At 46.4% G+C, this 13,040-nt stretch overlaps 1 protein-coding gene across 1 annotated transcript in view; it reads left to right on the top strand.

Moving 5' to 3' along the window:
* The window catches only part of PAPPA (pappalysin 1), a 242,765-nt gene that overhangs the window by 199,852 nt on the left and 29,873 nt on the right, over positions 1–13,040 (top strand). The window contains exon 19 of the mRNA XM_028715818.2: positions 3,297–3,406. Within this exon, the coding sequence (XP_028571651.2) occupies positions 3,297–3,406 (110 nt within the window). The remainder of the gene's footprint in view (positions 1–3,296; positions 3,407–13,040) is intronic.

Raw genomic sequence — 13,040 nt, 5'->3', positions numbered from 1 at the left:
CGTCATAATTATTATATTTATATCCCACTTTTCCTCTAAGGAAGGCGAGCTAACGTACATGCTTTCTTCCTCCTTCAAATTTTTCCTCTGTAAATTAGAATAGATTGAGAGGCAACAGCAACGAGCCCAAGGTCACCCCAGGGCTTCATAGTGCATGTTTGAATCCCAGTCTCCTGTGTCCTAGTTCAACAGTCTAAGTATTACACTGCATTGGTTTCCTTACTGAGAACTGGGTTGTTCATCTGCATGTGTCCTGCAATGTCCACATACTTACAGTGTGAACTTTATAAACTGGTGTTGTATACAACCAGGTCTTTCGTAAAGTTTGCAGGGCACTTACATACAATGGCACCTCTAGTTGAGGACTTAATCCATTTCTGGCTGCCGTTCGCAACCCAAAAAGTCTGCAACAAGAATGCCTCTTCCGCACATGTGTGCAGCACAGTTGAGCACTTTTGTGCATGTGTGAAGAGCGCAGATTGCTTCTGCGCATGTGCACGTGAAGAACCCAGAAGTAAGCACTTCGGGGTTTTCTGCGTTCGTAAGCTGAAAGCTACACCACACTGGCTCTCAGAAGAGGAGGCAGGCAGGGGTCCATAGCAGCCAGCCAGTGCAGGGGACTGAGGGGCAAAGGCATTTGCATCCACTCCGGAAAGAGCGTGGTCAATGCCAAGCCCTTCAGAACCCTGGACAGGTACCAAAGAAGAGGCAACCTTCTCCAACATGGGCTGGTTGCAGGTTGAGCTGTTGTATAGTCATTCAGCCTGATTGCCCTTGCTGGAGAATGGAGATCCTTAAAGGAAGAGGCCTCTGACATGCAGTCTAGCATTTGGTCGCTCATCTGCTGGTCATGCCTATTGCAGTGGTGAGCAGATTTTAGACACAATGCCTTTGGGATCAGTGATGCTGCTCCTTCTCTGAGCTGCAGTCCATGGATTATGATGCTTCCTGGTTAGTGGACCTGAGCTTATCATCACAGCCCAAATTTGGAATTCATGTAGGTGGTAGGTGCTACTGGCTCAACTGGCCCCCATCCTTCCATTCAAAACATTCAGAATCATAGCATTGGAACCAACCCCAAGGGTCATCTAGTCCAACCCCCTGCAATGCACGAATCTCAACTAAAGAATCCATGACAGATGGACATCCAAACTCTCTAAGGAAGGAGAGCCCACAAATTCCCAAGGGAGACCATTCTTTGTTGAACAGCTCTTACTGTCAGAAAGTTCTTCCTGATGTGTAGTTGGAATCTCATTTCTTGCAACTTGAAGCCATTGGTTCAACTCCTACCCTCCAAAGCAGGAAAAAACAACCTTGCTCCCTCTTCCATGTGACAGCCCTTGAGATATTTGAAGGTGGTATTCTATCTCTTCTCAGTCTCCTCTTTTCCAGGCCAAACATACCCAGCACTGTCAACTGCTCCTCATAAGGCTTGGTTTCCAGACCCTTGATCATCTTGGTCGCCACTCTGAACACTTTCCAGCTTGTCAATATCCTTCTTTAATTGTGGCGCCTGGAACTGGACACATTACTCCAGGTGTGGTCTGACCAAGGCAGAATAGAATGATATTATGACTTCCCTTGATCTGGACACTATACTGTTAATGCAGCTTAGAATAATATTAGCTGTTTTTGCTGCTGCATTACACTTTTGGCTCATGTTAAGCCTGTGATCCACCAAGACCCCTAGATCCTTTTCACATGTACTACTGGCAAACCAGGTGTCCCCCATCTTAGATTTGTGCATCTGCAGAATTTCACATCGGTCCCTATTAAATTTCATTTTGTTAGTCTGGGCCCATGACAAGGGTGATTTGGCTTCTTGCTGGGAAGACTCTCCCCTTCTCATTTTCCTGGCAAATGGTTGTGCTCTTTCCCCTGTTAAGATAAGCCCCCTCTGATCCTGTCAGCTCCGCTGCCAGATTTTATAACAAGGGTGGGGAACCTCAGCCCCAGTGGCTCCCCTCATTGACCCTCTAGTGATTTTCACAAGGCTGGCTGTAATGTGTCTGTGAATTGTGACTGATACTGTCTTTCATGCCTGGATGAAATATGGATATGGTACATATCTAGCCATGTCTGCTTTTGGTACTGCTTGGCATGTGGCCCCTCTTGAAGCTTGCCCTTGAAGGAGTGTGCCCCCAGGTGAAAAGGATTCCCCACTCCTCATCTACAAAGATAGTCCCACATTGGAGAACTCCACCCCACTCCTTTTGCTTCTTTGTGGTGACTAGTCCAGCTTCAGGTGCAAGGGGACTTGGCAACTCCTTACCCTGCTACAGTGGGGCCCTCATATGTTGGAAGCTCACTTTCAGTGGCCAGTGTGGTGTAGTGGTTAAGAGCGGTAGTCTCGTAATCTGGTGAACCGGGTTCGCTTCCCCGCTCCTCCACATGCAGCTGCTGGGTGACCTTGGGCCAGTCACACTTCTTTGAAGTCTCTCAGCCCCACTCACCTCACAGAGTGTTTGTTGTGGGGGAGGAAGGGAAAGGAGAATGTTAGCCGCTTTGAGACTCCTTAAGGGGAGTGAAAGGCGGGATATCAAATCCAAACTCTTCTTCTTCATCATCATCTCTGGTTTACAGGCTGCTGGTAGCATCAGCAGGCAGCAGTTGTACTTTGGCACCCAGTAGGTTGCTGTGACCACCAGCCATCTAAATTAACCTTGGTGATTTGCACGTACATAGTAACATCTGAGGACTTTTTGTGGTTAAATTACAAATCCAGTCTTCCAGCGTGGGAGGTAGCAGAAAGTGTCAGTGGGGATGGGTGTGTGGAGCCCAGTGGTTCCCCAAGTGTGCTTGGTGCTAATGGCCCGGTGTGTATGAACCATCTCCTCTGTCTTGTCTGAGCTGGAAGATCTGGCAGCATCTATTCTCTGAAATTCCCTGCCTATTGATATTTAGGCCAAGCCTTTGTTATAATGCTTTCTTCACTTGCCGAAAGCCTTTTTGTTGTTATTTAGGTGAGCCTCCCCATACATTTTATTATGCACATTTGTTTTTAAATTCTGTTGATTTGTATCTATATTTTGATAATTTTATTATATTCTTAAAGTCGGCTTTTACTGCTATTTTAAATGAGCATTTTATGCAATTTTATGTAAATCACATGGAAATATTTTTGGAGTAAGTGGCATAAAAATGTTGTGTGCAATGAATGGGTGATTAATAAACTGCTTGGGGGTTGAATACTGCTTAGAGGTTTCTTTTACAATCAAGTGTAATCATATTTATTTAAAAAAATAAATATATAATGGGGCCTCCCCTCCCCAATCTTCCTTTTTTCCTTTTTGAAGGAGCTGAGTGTACCATCTTGTGCCCAGACCATCCTAGTGAGCCCATCCTGTTGCGTGCCAATGAGACATTACAAGACATCCAGCACTGGATGAACCCTCCAAGAGTGAAGGTCAGTGGATGGTCCCAAGTGTGATTTGATGGATAGGTTGTCGTGGAACATTGACCCCCTCATGGGCTTCCTAGGTAGGTTTGGTTGCAACAAACCCAGCAGATTGTCTTGAAAGTGGAACTGGGCAAATTCATGGTCAGGGAGAAGACCATCAATCAGCAATAGCCAGGATAATAAACAGAAGCTTGATGTTCAGAGCAGGGGTACTGACTCATGGGGCTTAGCTGTTCAATATCTTAGGGTATGGGGCCCACCCCATCCTCATGTGCAGGGCACATGTTGTGTGGCATGGCACCCAGCCTGCTCCCAACCATGGGGTGTTCTGGCACACGGCTGCCTCCCAACAGCATGGGCATGATTCTGCAGAATTGGGGGGGGGGGGTGAGGCACGGTGCATTGCCTGGCCTATCACCTCTGTGCAGGGTGCTGGGTTACAGGGTGACGCCCAGCCTCCTACTGACAGTGTGGGCCTTCTGCCAACCATACACACAGGTGACATCGGGTCCCCTCAATCTTTGGCACAAAGTGGTGCTGCTAGTTCATAGGTAGCCTACCCCTGAATACCAGACACAGTGTCATGTTGCCTTCATGACTCTAGTTGGTCACTGGGTTCTTCCAGACTGCTGTTATCTTATAGAAGGGATTAAAATGCATACTAGAATTTTAGGTTTGCACTTTTAAGGTGGATTAAAACATGCCATCATGCAACAAATCTACCTTAAAAAACAAACAACTGGACTCCCTTTTTTGTTCGGAAAGTGATGGAGAAAAGCAGAGGAAAGTGTGGCTTGGACAAATGACTAATGGGAGGATATGTATGTCATTATGTATGTTCATTGTCATATAGCCAATCCACACATCAGAACAAATGGTCACTAAAGACTGGACCTAGTTTGACCACTGCATAAGCACTGTGCATGCGAATCAGGATGAATGCTCTATAAACTTGTTACCTAGGGGATCCCAGTGAGGGAAGCATGATCCTGGGCTAGCCATACATGCTTATCCTTATGGTATTATGGGCAAGTGTACAAATGTGATGGAGAGGCAGTACGTTTCCGAGCACTATTCAAAATGTTGGTGCTTACCTTGAAAGCCCTAAACGGCTCTGGCCATGTATGCCTGAAGGAGCATCTCCACCCCCCATCATCCAGCCTGGACACTTAGTTCCAGCTCTGAGGGCCTTCTGGTGGTTCCCTCACTGTGAGAAGTGAAGTTACAGCGAACCAGACAGAGGGCCTTCTTGGTAGTTATGCACTCCCTGTGGAATGCCCTCCCATGAAGGGTCAAGGAAATAAAGAACTATCTGGCTTTTAGAAGATATCTGAAGGGAACTTTTTAATGTTTGATGTTTTACCTTGTTTGATGTTTTAAGTTGTTGCCCAGAGCAGTTGGGGCAAATCAGTCGGATGGGCAGCATATAAATTATTATTAGTATTATTAGCTACATTCAAGCAGTGACTTGCTTTCAGGTAGGGGTCAGTCACATGCCAGCAAATTCAGGCTGCGCAATTATAGCTGATTTGTATTTCCGGAGGAGAAAGGGTTTTTTGCAATCCGAAAGGTCAGTGATAGGGAAAAGCACTGGGAGGGTTGGGTGGCTCTTGGGTATCATCTAATCTTCCTACAATGCTACCTAGTCTCCTTGCAAACAAATCAGGACGAATGTTCATTCAGTAGTTTGTGCCATCTAAACTGACTGTAATCAGGTCAGGTCGAACGCTCAGTAAACAATGAGTTTAGATCTCCTATCACCTTCCACTTCTCCCAGAAGTCCAAATTCTCAGGCTTCGTTTATCTTAAGAACATAAGAAGAGCCTGCTGGGTCAAGTCAATGGTCCATCCCTTTTGTCATCCTTTTCCCACAGTGACAAACCAGATGCCTCTATGGGAAGAAAGCCCACAAGCAGGACCTGAGCACAAGTGAACTCTTGGCTCCTGCAATTTCCAGCAACTGCTATTCAGAAGCATTGTTCCTCCAACTGTAGAGGCAGAGCATGGCCAACATGTTTAGTAGTCATTGATGCCCCTCTCCATGCATTTATCTAATCTTTTAAAAAAGTCATTTAGGCTTGTTGCCATCACTGCCTCCTGTGGCAGCGAGTTCCATAGTCTAACTAGACACTCTGTGAAGAAGTATTTTCTTTTATCTGTCCTGGATCTTCCAACATTCCATGTCAGAGGGCTCTAGGTTTCTTTCAGATTGCACATTTTCTAAGATTGCTAACTCAAAAACCTTGTCATTGAATTGGCTGTTCTGAAGATAGGGATAGAGCATTCACAGTCTATTTCTGGTCCATGCCATTCACTTCTGTTAATCCATAAATCTGCTCCCTGCTTCCCCATCAGTCTATGATTTATTTATCTTTTAAACACATACAAATTCCCATTATTTTTGCACTTTTTCTAGGCTGAATTGTACACCGTTTTACCTCAGGGTATGCATTTTTCATATGCTTTTTAATCTGAAGCATGCAGTTTTGTACACACTCGGGTACATTTATTGAATTGAGAACTATTGCAAAAGGGTGTGTGTGTAAAAAACGGACACGAGAACTAGCTCCAGATTTGTACATTTGCCTGCGAAGTCCAAATCAGGTGGGTCCTCTTAAAATAGCAGGCTGAACAGAGTCCTTGAGCATCCAGATTTGGAAACAAAATAAAGGAAGGGAGGAATGACCGACCTCAGACCTCAAGATAAATTTGGAATTTACATATCTATCATGGCCATTGGGGCAATTTCTTGCAGAGAATAGGACCAGAGAGTGGGTGGCCTACAATAATAACAGCCTACCCCCGCTTACAGGGCCTCCTGTCACTCTTTGCACCACACAACACATTAGAAACTTCCTTATCTACATTTTAGAGGCTCTTTCTCACCATATAGACTTTCAAGTGGGGTTTCAGGGGGGTTGGTTTTTTGGTTTTGTAATTCACTGTGAAATAAAAATCCTGGCTTGAAAGTGTTGTAGCTTTCCCCTCCCCCCTCCCTCCCCATTCTGTCCTCCTTTATTGATGCCGTTTCTTGAAAGAAGCCATAACGAGTTTTATACCTACATATCCCTGGAGGGCTCATTAGGTAGCCAGAGGAGGGGAAATAACTGGTAGTAAAAAGGGGAAAGCGGCCCAGATTGCGGGGAGGTGACAGAGAGAAAGGCTGAAGTATTCCAGGAATACAGACCAAAAAAAGGAGGAAAAAATACAAGTCACTCTCACCCTCAATGGGAAGAGGCATGCAGAAAATCAATTCAGGTTAGGGGTGTGATGACTATTCCTTAATTTTGATCATTTATTTCAAAAGTCACATGTTCAATGCAGCTGGACAAATCACTGAGAGGGTGCTCCCTTGGCTGAAGATTTGCACTGTTTCAATGCTCTTCAGAATCCCTTTCATCCTCTGGCTGCTCCTCCTTCTTGCCCTCATTTGCCATTCATTGCCCTCATTATCCTCAACTTCATTGCCCACATAGCTGTTCAGTCCAGTTGGCTGTGACAATCCACAAAAATATGACCTAGTTCACACAAAATCTAAACCATGGTTTAGCGTTATGTGTTAACCCAGCCCAGCAGCTTAACTATGGGTTTTTAACTATGGTTTGTTTGTTTGCTTGCTTGCTTGCTTGCTTGCTTGTACCCCGCTCATCAGACTGGATTGCTCCTGCCACTCTTGGGCAGCTTCCAACATACAGTCATACTTCGGGTTGAAGTAGTTTCGGGATGAATATTTTTGGGTTGCGCTCCACGGCGACCCAGAAGTAATGGAGCGCATTACTTCCGGGTTTTGCTGCTCACACATGCGCAGATGCTCAAAATGATGTCACGCGCATGCACGGAAGTGGCAAAATGCGACCCGTGCACGCACAGACACGCAGTTGCATCTTACGTTTACTTCAGGATGCAAACGGGGCTCCGGAACGGATCCTGTTCGTATCCAGAGGTACCACTGTAAAATGAAAACAGAGCTAAACATCAAGCGTTAAAAACTTGAAGGTTGTCCACTAACCAAGGTTTATAATTCATTTATAAACCATAGTTATAGCTTTGCATTTTGTACAAATCCAGACCTCTTTAATTTTAACTTAAGTGAAGAGTGGCAAAAAATTCAAACCACTCTCATGTCTCATCTGCTCTCACTGGTGCTTTTAACTATTATGTAATAAAACAAGGTTTAAGTGATCATCCGCCAGACACCTCAACTTAACTATGGTTTAACTATGTTTAACCATGGTTTAGTGTTACATGCAAACTAAGCTTTTATCTACAAGTGTTTCTATGATGCTGCCACACCAGATGTTGGATAGTGATGTTGAGGCATTCAAATGGGCTTCCACAGGCAATGGAATGAAATAGTGCAAATTAGGACAGTGAGGGTGAAGATGGCAATGTAAACAAAGAAGATGACTTTAATAACACGCCTATGTTGGAAATGAGTGTTGAAAACAGCTAAAAATGAATAGTGCTTTACAACACTCAAGGAAATGATCGTGGAGTGAAGCAAGTTGTTTATGTTCAGCCCTAATTCAGATTTGTTTAGATGATGAAGGAGGAAAATGTCCTTCACCCTTACTGTCCTCACCTCATTTGCCTGTAACATGGATTGAAATACCATTTCTCTTCTAGGGATTAAGATCACTAGGTTGCTACAATCACCTACAAGCTTGCACTCCCCCACTCCCACAACAAGCATAAATTGAGGCCTTTATGAAAGGAATACATTTCCCAAACCACTAGAATTCAATTGAAGATCTTCTGTAGCAGGTCACCAAAACAGTGTGCAGCTATCTCCCTTTATATGCCTACCTCTGAGAGACAGAATGCCCAAAACTCACAGCACAGGTTTAACAAATACAATGGTAGGGATGGCCACAAGGAAATATGGGCTAGATTGCAGGTGTAAAATTGAAGGCAGCTGTAAGTGTTGGGTGTTGGAGGACACCCATGGCACCTGTATGACATAGGTGTGTCTTGTAGACAACATCAGTGACCAGAAAGCAGTGTATGGGGGTCATTTGCAGTGCCACAGCCACTGGTTAGCCAGCTGAGAGTGAGTGTTATATAAGACAGGGCCATTAGACTTTTACGATGCCTGTTACCACCTTGAAAACTTTCCCTCTGGAATTGAAACCAGGTTGGGGCCAAATGTAACACACTGGCATTTGCTGCAGCCGACACACATTTGCCTTGCAGCTGCTGCTGCTGTTAGCACAAGGACTTGGTATTGCCGTCTTCAAATAAATATTATTAAGAGGAAGAATAGCAACAGTCATTCTTTCCACTTGGAAAAACTTTAAGGCTGTAATCTTGTTTATTTTAAAAGCATTTCTGAATCGTTTCATACGTCAAAAATCTCTAAGCGGTGTACACGAGGTAGGTTAGGTTGATGATGAACTGGTCCAAGATCACCCAGTGCGTTTCAGGCTGAGTGGAAATTACCCCTGTGCCACACTAGCCTCCTTCTCTGCTTTTGTCAAAGAGGATGTCTGGAAATGCCACTCTGTTAGGGATGTTTTTGACTGTATGGAAGAGAAAGTCTTGCTATCTTCTTCTCCCTTGTGTGCCAAGTCTCCCAGACTCCGCAGATCCCTAAGGGGTGAATAACCAAATGAGACAACAGCATATAGTTTTATGGGTTCCAATAGGTCACAATCAGTTACAGTTGTGAACTGTTTGGCATAGGCATCGGGTGAAGCCAAATTATATCACTCCAGCCTGGGACGGCATCTAAGGGTAAATCACCACTAGGGGGCTCTATGACCTACGTAAGATAGGGGTATCCCCAAGGGGTCTCTGTTGGAGGAGTGTCATAGCCCTAGCCCCTGCCTGGATGTCAGACAGAAGCCACTCCCCACGGATCCCTTTAACAGGATACCATTAACCAAGGAAGGGCAAGCAGAGGCTACAACCTCCCCTCCAGCCAAAACCAAGGCTTGCCCAGTACCTAACCTCACGAAGTTGTAATGATTGCTACGAGGTAGGCAAACCAAATGGCCAGTGCCAATTTGCCAAGTAGAAAAATTCCTGCATGGCCCCAATATGGCAGCCAACATGATCCATAGCAAGGTCATAGTATGAATTGCAACAAAATTAGAGGGAGGGAGATCCGGCAGAAGAAGGGACTGCCAGGCTGGGCCACAGTTTATACCGCCCCTCCTGGGAGCAAACCCAGGTGGTGCTGATTGGCTGGCTGGGCCTGCCCCCAGGGAAAGCCCATCCAAGACCTGCGGGCTCAGGTCAATCGCCAGTAGGCAGTCAGTTAACCCCCCCTCCCCACCAGATCACTGCAGGGCCCATGCTCTGGCCGCAACACCACCCACCAGATAAGGTGAGAGGAATTATTGGCACCTCTAAGCTCGTTTGCCCTCAGGGTTCAGGGGGATAGAATCTGTTGCTTTTCCTGCTTCTCATTATCCTGAGGCCCATCTTGATGACTTCATCAGTCTTTCCAAATATTAAAAATAAGAACATGCTCCTCTATTCCTCATCTTGCAGTAAATAAGAGATTGAAATGAAATGAAATATTATCTTCCTGTTTGTGGCAAGCACCAGCTCTTCAGTTTCCAGAGGGTTGTCAAGGACTCGATTGGGAAGGCATCTGACCCAAGAAAGGGGGGCCCCTGCTGAATTTTGCAGTCTTCTCGCTCACTCAGCAAATAAACAGCACGGGGCTCTCCTCCTCCCCGCCCCCCTGCCCGGCCTTCCCCAGACTCCTTTCCCTTCCATTTCACACAGACCAGGCCTGTTGCAAGACAGGTGGAGCAATCTGGGCCCTGAGTAATAGTGGAAAATCCGAGTGCATCGGAAAGATAAACAGCCCTGTGCAGATAGTATAAAAGTCCTTTTTCTAGCACATACCAGGTAAGCCTCAAATGACCGAAACTGTAAAAACACACCAAGGTTTCCCCACAGACAGATTAAATTAGCCTTCAGAATTAGCAGGGGGAAAGGGTAATGTATGTGTGTGTGCATAGACCACCACACTTTTCGTAAAAACCTGATGAGACTGAACACATGCAAAATAAATGCCACCAGTGTTGCCATGAAATAGCTTTATAAAATGGTATCCTGTCTCTCAGTATCCTGTTGCTCAGTGGAGGAGCATCCACTTTGCAGAAGTCGCCACAGGTTCGTTCCCTGGCATCTCCTGGTAGGACTGGGAATGTCAAGTGTATGAAATTCTGTTAGCCAGCGTAGACTGTACTGAGCTAAAAGGTAAAGGTAAAGGTACCCCTGCCCGTACAGGCCAGTCTTGACAGACTCTAGGGTTGTGCGCCCATCTCACTCAAGAGGCCAGTGGCCAGTGCTGTCTGGAGACACTTCTGGGTCACGTGGCCAGCGTGACATCGCTGCTCTGGCGAGCCAGAGCCGCACACGGAAACGCCGTTTACCTTCCCGCTAGTAAGCGGTCCCTATTTATCTACTTGCACCCGGGAGTGCTTTCGAACTGCTAGGTTGGCAGGCGCTGGGACCGAACAACGGGAGCGCACCCCGCCGCGGGGATTTGAACCGCCGACCTTTCAATCGGCAAGCCCTAGGCACTGAGGCTTTTACCTACAGCGCCACCCGCGTCCCTAGGTGGACCAATAGTCTGACTCCATGAAAGTCAGCTTTCTACGTTACTATCTCTTAAGGAAAATGCCATAGCTGAGCAGTAGATCATGGTAGATCATCTGCTTTGCATGCAGATGCAAAGTTCATTCTGTTCTCCACGGTTCAATCTGTTCTCCAAGAATTTTCAAATATCATAGACAAAGGCTCTGAAATTACACCCACAAGCTCCTTTAGTACCCTTGGATGCAGCTCATCAGGCCCTGGAGAAGAACAAAAAATAGAGTGACTCAGAAGCTCTAGATGAGTGCTCAGTTCCCTCCCCACCCACCCCAGGGGTGGTGGTGAACATTACAATACCCTCTGAGGCATGTTAGGTTTTTCTAGTGAGTGATCTTCAGGTATAGGAGCAGCCCTATCATTAGGCAGAGGGAAGTTGTGACCTCAGGCAGCTGATTTTGGGTGTCATGAAACGACAGCACATTATTAGTACAGTGGTACCTGTACTAATACACGGGTGGCGCTGTGGGTTAAATCTCAGCGCCTAGGACTTGCCGATCACATGGTCTGCAGTTAGAATCCCTGCGGCGGGGTGAGTTCCCGTCGTTCGGTCCCAGCTCCTGCCCACCTAGCAGTTCGAAAGCACCCTTAAGTGCAAGTAGATAAATAGGTACCGCTTTCTAGCGGGAAGGTAAACGGCGTTTCCGTGTGCTGCGCTGGTGCCAGCTCGCCAGAGCAGCTTCATCATGCTGGCCACGTGACCCGGAAGTGTCCTCGGACAGTGCTGGCTCCCGGCCTCTTAAGCAAGATGGGCGCGCAACCCCAGAGTCGGTCACGACTGGCCCGTACGGGCAGGGGTACCTTTACCTTTACTACCTGTACTAATAAGACGGGATCCGTTCCAGAGCTCTGGTCGGATCCTGAGGTTTCTGCAACCGGAGGTGCCTGTTCTGTGCACACACATGGCGTGATAGAGCGCTTCTGCACATGTGTTCATGGCAAAAACTGGAAATATACTTCCGGCTTTGCCGCTTGCGTATCCTGAAGGATACATAACAAGAGGGGCACAGAAGTAGAGGTACTACTTACTTACTTACTTACTTACTTACTTACGTATTATATTTTTACAGATAAGAATGGGGGGAGACACTAACAGGATTTTACTGCCTTATGTCTTGAACATCATATTAGATATGTCCATCAATTTCAGTTGATCTACTCTAAGAAGAACTAACCTTAGAGACAACACCAGCGGTGGAGCATATGCCACCGCTGCCCTGGGTGGGTGCGCTCCTGAGGGGGGCATGGTGTGGAGGGTGCCCTTCCAGGCACGGGATAGCCGCTCGAGTGCCTGGAGCGGCATGCAAGCCCTGCAGCCGGGGGCGGAACGAGCTGCTCACAGAGATGGAGCAAACCACCCATGACAGACATTCAGCATGCCAGCCTGCAACTCCCAAGCTTCCCCCAAGCTGTCAAAATGAAAGGGGAATCGGGGAATGCCGCCGGCAAAGCGACGCAGCTCCCCCCCTTACCCTGATGGCTCGGGGTAGGCTTGGGAGTCATGGGCGGGTGGCACACTGAATGTCATACCCCTCAGTGAGGGCACCCGGGGTGGTCCGCCCCCCCTTCCTATGCCACTGAACAACACTACATCAATCTACATCAATTTGCATATGATGAAAAGTAGTGCTAACTTTAGAAAAGCATTCCTTCTTTTTTAGGTGATGCACATGTGTGTCACAGGAGGCATCCTCTTAAACATGGTGCCCCAATTTTCTCACACACAGGAGGGGAACCTTCTTCTCAGATGACCCTTTTATTCAAATTGGGAGTTCCTCCCCTACCATAATGTTGCCCAGTTAATTGACTTCTTTAGTCAATTAACATGTATTCCAGTTTATTCATTCTGATACATCAGCTGAACAGTCTAGCCTGACAGATGATAATAATAATAATAATAATAATAATAATAATAATAATAATAATAATAATAATTCACATCGACAGAAGGCTTCTCTGGCTAATAATCAAACTCCATGAGAACTCAGCGGCCAGAGTGAGATTCACCCCGGAGGGTGATCTCACGAAT

The sequence above is a fragment of the Podarcis muralis genome, chromosome Z (assembly GCF_964188315.1).
Source record: "Podarcis muralis chromosome Z, rPodMur119.hap1.1, whole genome shotgun sequence".
NCBI classification, from domain to species: domain Eukaryota; kingdom Metazoa; phylum Chordata; class Lepidosauria; order Squamata; family Lacertidae; genus Podarcis; species Podarcis muralis.
Note: the sequence above shows the minus strand (reverse complement) of the source record. Positions and strands in the feature narration are given on the sequence as shown.